Source organism: Chaetodon trifascialis, chromosome 18 (assembly GCF_039877785.1).
Source record: "Chaetodon trifascialis isolate fChaTrf1 chromosome 18, fChaTrf1.hap1, whole genome shotgun sequence".
Classification (NCBI taxonomy): Eukaryota; Metazoa; Chordata; class Actinopteri; order Chaetodontiformes; family Chaetodontidae; genus Chaetodon; species Chaetodon trifascialis.
The window spans coordinates 23,797,501-23,806,507 of NC_092073.1; the positions used below are offsets into that span (position 1 = coordinate 23,797,501).

General features: G+C 47.5%; 1 protein-coding gene across 1 annotated transcript in view; it reads left to right on the plus strand.

Moving 5' to 3' along the window:
- LOC139347154 (enoyl-CoA delta isomerase 2-like) overlaps nt 1-4,556 on the plus strand; it is a 13,043-nt gene extending 8,487 nt beyond the window's left edge. The window contains exon 11 of the mRNA XM_070986641.1: nt 3,773-4,556. Coding sequence (XP_070842742.1) covers nt 3,773-3,928 — 156 coding nt within the window. The 3' untranslated portion in view covers nt 3,929-4,556. The remainder of the gene's footprint in view (nt 1-3,772) is intronic.
- Nucleotides 4,557-9,007: the final 4,451 nt, after the last annotated feature.

A 9,007-nucleotide genomic window follows, 5' to 3' on the forward strand; every position in this document is an offset into this window, starting at 1 on the left:
TTGATGTTCTTCACAACTGCACTGATGAGTTCTTGTTTCTGGGAGGTGATTTTAACTGCACAGAAAACACCAAACTAGACAGGAATCACCTGGAGCCTCACCCTGCTTCATCTGCCAGACTCAAGCGTCTCATTGAAACCTGCGAGCTGAAAGATGTTTGGAGAGGTTTTAACAGGACGGACCGGCAGTACACCTGGAGTCACTCCAGAGACAACTCCCTATCATTGGCCAGACTTGATCGATTTTACTGTTTTAAACATCATTTTCAAATTTTTAAATCATGTCGGATCGTTCCTGTTGGCCTTTCTGATCATTGTCTTGTTCAGTGCTCCTTTTATATCCAAAATGTGAAGGTACGCAGTGCATATTGGCATTTTAATACTGGGCTTTTACATGACAAATCTTTTAGAGAAGCTTTTGAGTATTTATAGGTTTTACACAGAGAGAACAAATCCTCCTTTTCCTCAGTGCAGCAGTGGTGGGATGTCGGAAAGAGTCAAATAAAACAGTTTTGTCAACAGTATACTCGCAATGTCACCAAGCACATTACCAGATCTCTTCAGGATCTGGAGACTGAGGTGGTAGAACTACAGAATGTAGTTGATTCTACGGGAAATCAAGGGCATATTTAAGCCCTTAAATCCAAAAAGGCTGCCTTAGCCAACCTGTTGGGCCTGACAGCACAGGGCGCTCTGATCCAGTCACGGTTCATGAGCGCCTCTGAAGTGGATGCCCCATCTCGTTTCTTCTTTGGTCTGGAGCGGAAGAACGGTCAGAGGAAGGTCATCCACTCTCTGCGATCCGGTAACGGATCTCCAATCACAGACACTCCGGAGCTACGCAGATATGCCACGAACTTCTACAAAGAACTTTTTAAAAATGAATTTGTAGAGGACGTTGAGCTGGCTGGAGAATTTTATGCTGGACTGCCTCAGGTGGAGGCCGACAGCAATGCAGTGTTGGATGCAGAGCTGTCCATGAATGAGCTGTACACTGCTCTCATGGGCCTGGCAAACGGCAAAGCTCCCGGAATTGACGGACTACTGGCAGAATTTTATAAATCGTTCTGGTCAGTGGTTGGTGAAGACCTGTTGGAGGTTTTTCAGGACAGTCTGAATACAGGACGACTGCCGCTGAGCTGCAGGAGGGCAGTGATCACTTTGCTGCCAAAGAAGGGTGACCTGCAGGAGCTGAGGAACTGGAGACCTGTCTCTCTGCTGTGTGGCGACTACAAAATCCTCTCCAAGGCTCTGGCCTCCAGACTCAGAGAGGTGATGAGTGGGGTCATCCATGTTGACCAAACTTACTGTGTGCCCGGCAGGTTAATAATTGATAACATCACTCTCATTCGGCATGTTTTGGACGTCTCTAGCTCATTGGGTATTGATGTTGGTCTTATTTCCATAGACCAAGAAAAGGCTTTTGACCAGGTTGAACATCAGTATCTGTGGCAGACACTGAGTGCTTTTGGGTTCAGCTCAGGTTTTATAGCCAAGATCCAGGTACTGTACCGTGATATTGCGAGTATACTGAAAATAAATGGTGGCTTGGCTGCGCCTTTTAGTGTGCAGGGCTGCTCTCTTTCCGGCATGTTGTACACACTGGCTGTTGAACCTCTCCATAAGCTCAGAAAGGAGCTCACTGGTGTTCGCTTTCCAGGTTGTGATTCAGCTGTTAAACTTTCGGCCTATGCTGACGATGCCATTGTGATTAGTAATAATCAGAACGACATTTTAACAAGATCTCCTCTGCGAAGGTGAACTGGGGAAAAAGCGAAGCATTGATGGGTGGAAAGAAGCAGCTGGATAGTCTAGCTCTACCAGGAGGGCTGACCTGGAAAAAAGGAGAGATAAAATATTTAGGAGTGTTTTTAGGTGAAGAATCGTTTTTAGAAAAGAACTGGGAGAACGTTTTAGAGAAAATTAAGGGTCGTCTGACAAGGTGGGAATGGCTCTTGCCAAGCATGTCCTACAGAGGGAGGACACTCGTGATAAATAATCTGGTGTCCTCCTCATTATGGCACAGATTAGCCTGTGTGGATCCTCCTTCAAACCTGCTGTCAAAAATTCAAGCTATTCTTGTTGATTTTTTTTGGGATAAGCTGCATTGGGTTCCACAGGCTGTTCTGTTCCTTCCAAAAGAAGAAGGGGGACAAGGACTGATACACCTGGTCAGCAGAGGAGCTGCTTTCCGCCTTCAACACATCCAGAGACTCCTGTTTGGACCAAAAGACTTGGTGTGGCGACCACTGGCATGGGTGCTGCTGAGGCAGTTCGGCAATCTGGGACTGCAGGATTCTCTTTTCCTCATGGATTTTAAGACTCTGAAGTTCCAGACCTTGCCTCCTTTCTACCGTGGAGTCTTCACAGTGTGGAGAATGATGGAGATAGACAGAACCACTGAGACTGCCGTCACAGACTTATGCTGCAGAGCAGGGATTCTGACCCTTGGATCGGTGGTGTCCATAGCTGGACCTTCACTGGACAATGCAGCTGCTCTAGCAGCTGGCCTGGGGGTGAGATCCTTGAGGATCACCAGCAAGCTGCTGGAGCACTGGAGACACCATCTGACAGGACATGAATGGACGCTGCTGAGAGAATACAGCGAAGGTTTTATTGTGCCTCACACAGACGATCCTTTTCCTTCTCTATGTGTTCGTCCCAGATTTGAAAATTGTGCTGGTGCTTTTTTAGATGAAAAATGTCGAACTTTTTTAAACTTGGAGGAGCTAAACGGTAAAAAACTGTACAAAATGATGGTTAAATGTCTTAACAAAAGTAAACTGAAGGATTGGGTTGACACACCTTGGCGAGGTCACCTGGGCCTGGGAGACGACGTCAAGCCGGCTTGGAGGGTTTTATACAAGGCTCCACTGACAAAGAAGGTGGCAGATCTACAGTGGAGAATTTTACACGGGATCGTGGCAGTCAATGCTTTTCTCTGTGTCATTGATCCAGGTCTGAGTAACAGGTGTCCTTTTTGTCCCAGCAGAGAGACAGTGTTCCACTGTTACTCAGAGTGTCCTCGCCTTGTGCCTCTGTTTGAACTGTTAGAAAGCCTGTTCAGAAAGTTGGGAGAAGTTTTCTCCAAGCAGAGCTTCATTCTGGGTTTTAAGTACAAAAAGTCTGAGAAACACAAATGTCAACTGATGAATTTCATCTTGGGACAATCAAAGATGTCCATTTACGTCAGCAGGAAGAAAAAGATTGATGATTCAGTAGACGTTGATGTTAAGCTGTTGTTCACCAGGATGGTGAAGGCCAGAATAACGATTGACTTTAATTATTACAGAGCGATGAAAGATGTGGATCAGTTCAGCCTAAAATGGACTCATGGTGACGTTTTGTGTTCAGTCAAAGAAAACCAGCTGATCTTCTCTGAGGAGATGATGTGACTCACTTATTCTTTTGAGTTTTTTATTTAGTTGGTTATTTGTTTTATATATTTATTTATGTTTTGCTTTCTTTTTTTTTTTTTTTGTTACTTATTTAATTATTTTGTGTGTGTGTGTGTGTGTGTGTGTGTGTGTGTGTGTGTGAGTGTTTTTGAAGATAGTTGTATTTTCTGCAAATGTTGTGTTGGTGAAAAACTGATGAAATAAAGTCTGTTTCAAAAATAATAAAAAAAATCTCTGCCTCTCTCTCTCTCTCTCTGTCTCTCTCTCTCTCTGTCTCTCTCTCTCTGTCTCTCTGTCTCTGTCTCTCTCTCTCTCTCTCTGTCTGTCTCTGTCTGTCTCTCTCTGTCTCTGTCTGTCTCCCTGTCTCTCTCTCAGTCTCTCGCTTTCTCTAAACAGCTGATCCGATCGATGGAAAAGGAGCGTCTCTACGCCGCGAACGATGCGGAGGTGGAGCGTCTGTTGGAGCGCTGGACGTCAGATGAGTGCTTCAACGCCATCAATAACTTCTTCCAGGCCAAGTCCAAACTGTGAGGAGGAGGTGTGGTGGGAGCTGCTCGGGTGGAGGTGATGGAGGTCCAGAACACGTTGCCTTCGCTGATTCACTCACAGATGAAACTCTTCTTCTTCTTCTTCTTCTTCTTTGAGGGTTCCTGGTTTCAGAGCGCGCCGCCTCGCCGCTCGTCTTCGTCTCGGTGAAGCGTCTCGTGTCTCAGATTCTGCCCCTCGTCCTTCTGGCCTGTCCTTGTCCATGTTTTGTAGGTTACTGTTATTTTAAAATGAATCTGAATAGATGCAGCGTCCCCTGTGTCTGCAGCGTCCTCCTCTGAACAGCCGGACGTGTGAGACAGGTGGAAGCAGGTGTTTGTTGGCGATCGTGATCTGGTCTTGATGAGTGTTGTAGAAAACAGATGACATTCGAGGTTTACCTCCATCTCTAGCTCTTCTTCAGCGGTGACGGTTGGTTCGACGTGGACTCGCTCGGCGTCACCGCTGCCTTCATCTTTATGGCGCCTGATGGTCGCCATGTTTCTGCTGTGTGATTTCATGAAGGACTCACTTTGTTAAATGCCTTAAACGCTTTGTGATGCCGTTCACAGGCAACAGGTTCAAATCTGTCTTCATCACCGTGTTCAATAAAGGACAGAATGTGTAATTATTCACACGAGGGGACATTTCTTTTTTATGTCAATGCACCATCATTTAAACGTGAGGCAGCTTCGTGGCAGCAGAGAGGCGGGTTGACAGTGTGTGGAAGAACAATAAAAGATATTTGTTCTTTAATTCTCTGTGATGTGAAACCAGTCAAAAAGAGCCCACTGATGTAAATCTGTGAGTGTTTGTAGTTCAACAGCTGATCCAGCAGGTGGCAGCACCCACCTGAACATGAACTGCAGAGCTGACCTCTGCGTCCTCACAGCAGCTGGAGTTAATCATGACGGTGTGAGCCGTTTGCTGGAGGATAATAGAAAGTCAACAGAAATGTGTTGTTTTTCTGCTTTAATCGTTGATTTGAAGCTCACAGTGACGACGGAGACGCTTTCAGGTCGATGTTTTTAGTCCGTCCACATGTGAAATGCTGAACTTTCAAAATCACATTTTAGGGTTTACAGACATAAAGGAGGCAAAGGTTTTTTTTAGTGAATTCACTTGTGAAGAGTCTAGTTCTAGAGGAGGAGGAGGTGAAGCCTTCGTCAAGGACAGGAGGGGATGCCTGGCCGGTCAAAAGTCAGTCAGTATGTTCACACACAGGTGAGTTGTTTCAGCATCTTCAGGTCTACAGCTGAAGAAGACAGCATCAGGTGCACGGTGGACGTCTTTTTGTGGCTGATAAAGAGTAAAAACAGGAACATCAGGACTCAGCAGTCTGATACGGTGGACAAAGCTGGACCGTCTCCGTCTGTCTCAGCTTTCAGGAGGATCCAGCAGAGACCCCTTCAGGAACCCTCCACAAACCATGGATGAAGGTAACTGACCTGACCTCTACCTGTCTGAGAGATTGATGCCACCATCCTGTCTTTGTTAGCTTAGCTTAGCTTAGCATAAAGACTGGAAGCAGCTAGCCTGTCTCTGTCCAAAGGTGACACCAACTGCAGCCTAGCACTCTGTCTCTGAGCAGAAATCGACTTTAATGTCTGAAATGTTTCAGCGTGAAAGAGAAGGATCCCACGGAGGACAAGAACCACGCTAGCAGTCGTTTCGTAATGCCAAAGGTAACAGCGCTTGTTTCCTCCTCATCCTGAGAAACCAAAAGGCCAAAAGGAGATGACGAGATCATTTATGACGAGAAAATGAAGATTCGTACGAGTGGACATCACGCTCAGTTTGGGAGTTTCACTGTAAACTTACCTGAGATTTGATGTGAGGGTGTCTCCGTCTGTAAGGGACGGGCGTAGGAGACGGTGAGGGGTGTCGTCTCCACGAGATGTCCCTGAATGCAACGTGCTGGACCTTTAATGCCGTGTTTCAGATCTTGGAATTTGTTTGCCTCCTGAACAAATGAACTTCGCATTCTAGGAAAGTCCTGAAACTTAACGTGGCGCTCGTTAAGTCCATAAACTGAAACGTTTGAAAGAAAAGCCAAACGGGCTCTAACGTTAGAATCAGACGTCTGTCAGATCAGCTGCTGTCTGACGAGAAGACGAACCCTGCGATCAATCAGTCGGACAGTTGGCTGGATCTGTCTTTATCTTCTGTCTGCGGCTCATTATTTGTGTTTGTTTCCTCTCACTCAGTTGAACGAAGTAACGCTGCCTCTCTCTCTTCAAGTCAGCACTGTTGAAAATGCGGTTGTCTTGTTTGAATAAACTTTATTGGAGTCGTCTCTGGACAAACTGGTCCAGGTGTCTCCGTCGATTTGTACAGACGTATGAGGTGAATGAAAACGTCATCAGTCCACCTTAAATTATTTGGAAAGGACAGCGTGGTTCCTGTTGACGCGTCGGCCATGTCAGTGCTGTCCGCTACAAGAGCTGAAGCCGCCAACGTGACAGTAAAATCAGAGCTTCTCAGTGACGGTTACAGAAAGACCAGAAACGATCTTTCACAGGAGTTTTGCCCGCCTAAAAATGAAGATGCCGGTAGTTTTCTGTTTAGGACAGCGGAGGAAGTCTTCGATAACTTTCAGCTTTTTTCGCTCTGCTCTGCTTTGAAGCCTGAACAGGAAGCAGGGCTTGTGGCCCCTGCGGGTCACCGTACTTGATCTCCATTGTTGTCAGGTTTTACAATGTCATCCTGAGCTTTGGGACGTCCGGCCGGTCTGCGGAGGCCTTTTAGCTCTGGTGTATTTATGAGGGACATCGCAGCGCTTTTCTTCTTTCTCCTCAGTCTGAAACATGCCGGGCTCTGCTCCTCCCCAGAGCCCCAAACTCAAACCCTGATGTATAAATCTCAGCTCGGCCCCCTGCCTGGATCTGGACCGGACAGAGAAATACGATACAGAAACCAGCCAGCGTACCTGTCGCTGCGAGACAAACACCATCGACGTCTGAGGAGGTTTCAACGTGGGAAAAAACTGTTTCCAGAGTGAGAACATCCATCTGTGCAGCTTCAGTGAAGAGTCGAGCAGCGCTGCATAGTCTGGATCCACATTTCCATAATGATGTGATGAAACGATGAAATACCTCGAGTTGCTTCCACTGAGCTTCCTCTCAAGTTATTAGAAAACTGCTGAGCTGGAAAACAAACTGTAAACAGGAGTTTTCATGAGAAACGTTTCTAACTAATTTGCTAATGAGTTTGTGCATGGTGACGTGAAGCAGCAGGCGAGGCTGCAGTTCTTCACGTCTCCAACAGCTCCAGCTCTGCACTGTTTTCAGTGATGTTGAACATCGTTTTACAATCTGCCTTTCATTAATTTAGTCCTCAGTGTGCTCAGAAAACATGAACAAATGGAAAAGATCTACAGTTTGATGAGGGACAGCTACCAAATGGACTTGGTGGTTAGATTGTTTCCTCTAGTCCTGTAAAGTGGAGAAGACAAGTCAATCAACGTCAGTCTCAGATTAACGGCATCAATGAATCTGTTGGGATGTGATGTTCATATAAACATGGTCTCACAGTGGAGGCGCTGCAGAGACGTAAACATCTGGACAGACACCACCTCCTTTTTATCTCATTCATGGTTTACTGAGGCTACAAAAATGTTAACACACAGGCCTCATACGCCCAACTCCACCCAACCCGACTTGACCTGACTGGACTGGACTCGGTCTGACTGGACTCAACCTGACTGGACTCGACCTGACTGGACTCGACCTGACTGGACTCAGCCTGACTGGACTCGACCTGACTCGACCTGACTGGACTCAGCCTGACTGGACTCAGCCTGACTGGACTCGACCTGACTGGACTCAGCCTGACTGGACTCGACCTGACTGGACTCAGCCTGACTCGACCTGACTGGACTCGGCCTGACTGGACTCGACCTGACTGGACTCGGCCTGACTGGACTCGACCTGACTGGACTCGACCTGACTCGACCTGACTGGACTCGGCCTGACTGGACTCGACCTGACTGGACTCGGCCTGACTGGACTCGACCTGACTCGACCTGACTGGACTCGACCTGACTGGACTCGACCTGACTCGACCTGACTGGACTCGGCTTGACTGGACTCGGCCTGACTGGACTCGACCTGAATGGACTCGGCCTGACTCGACCTGACTGGACTCGGCCTGACTGGACTCGACCTGACTGGACTCGACCTGACTGGACTCAACCTGACTGGACTCGACCTGACTGGACTCGACCTGACTGGACTCGGCCTGACTACTGGACTCGGTGTTTGTCGATAGTCGACGGTTCTCACGGCCTGGGAGTGCTGACAGTCGTTCTTGTTTAAGTTCCTTTATCGTCTTGTGGTGGTTTCATGTTTCTGCTGCCGTCGTGACTCGATGTTGGTGTGATTTGGTAGATTTGTTTATTTACTGTAGCTGAACGCGTAACATCAACACGACGATCACAGTCAATAAAGCAAACAAGCGTCATCTGCGGCCATTGGACGCTTTTTTTTTTATCATCTTTATTCCACTTTTACAGGTTAAACATGTTTTTATGAACTTCTCAAACTCCTCAGGAAGACGCGAGCAGCTGCTCACATTTATTCCTTCAGAGGAACCAATGTCAGATATTCTGCTCAACATTTTCAATCCAGGCGGAACCTTTTCTGAGATTTCACTTCAGGGAATAATTACTCTGTCAGAGTCCCATCACGACGCCCCCACAGAAAGAGGCTGTGTGTGTGTGTGTGTGTGTGTGTGTGGGGGGGGGGGGGGGGGGTCATCCTTCAAATGACATACTGGACACGTGTCCCTCACTCCCTCCTCTCGACCTCATCCTTTGTGTCATTCTTCCTCCTCTCTCCCCCCCCCCCACTCTCTCTCTCTCTGCCCCCCCCCCCCCCCCCCCCCCCCCCCTGGGTGTAACTGTAGATGGTCGAGCAGAGGTGGAGATTTCCTTCAAACTGCTGGGGAGCCAATCACACGCACGGGATGACAGGCGCTCCCTGAAGGGACCAATCATCAATCAGTCGCTGTGACATCAGCCAATGACCTGCCATCTGTCAGAGAGACAGACGGAGGTGAAGTTTTTTTTTCTTTTTTTGTCCACCT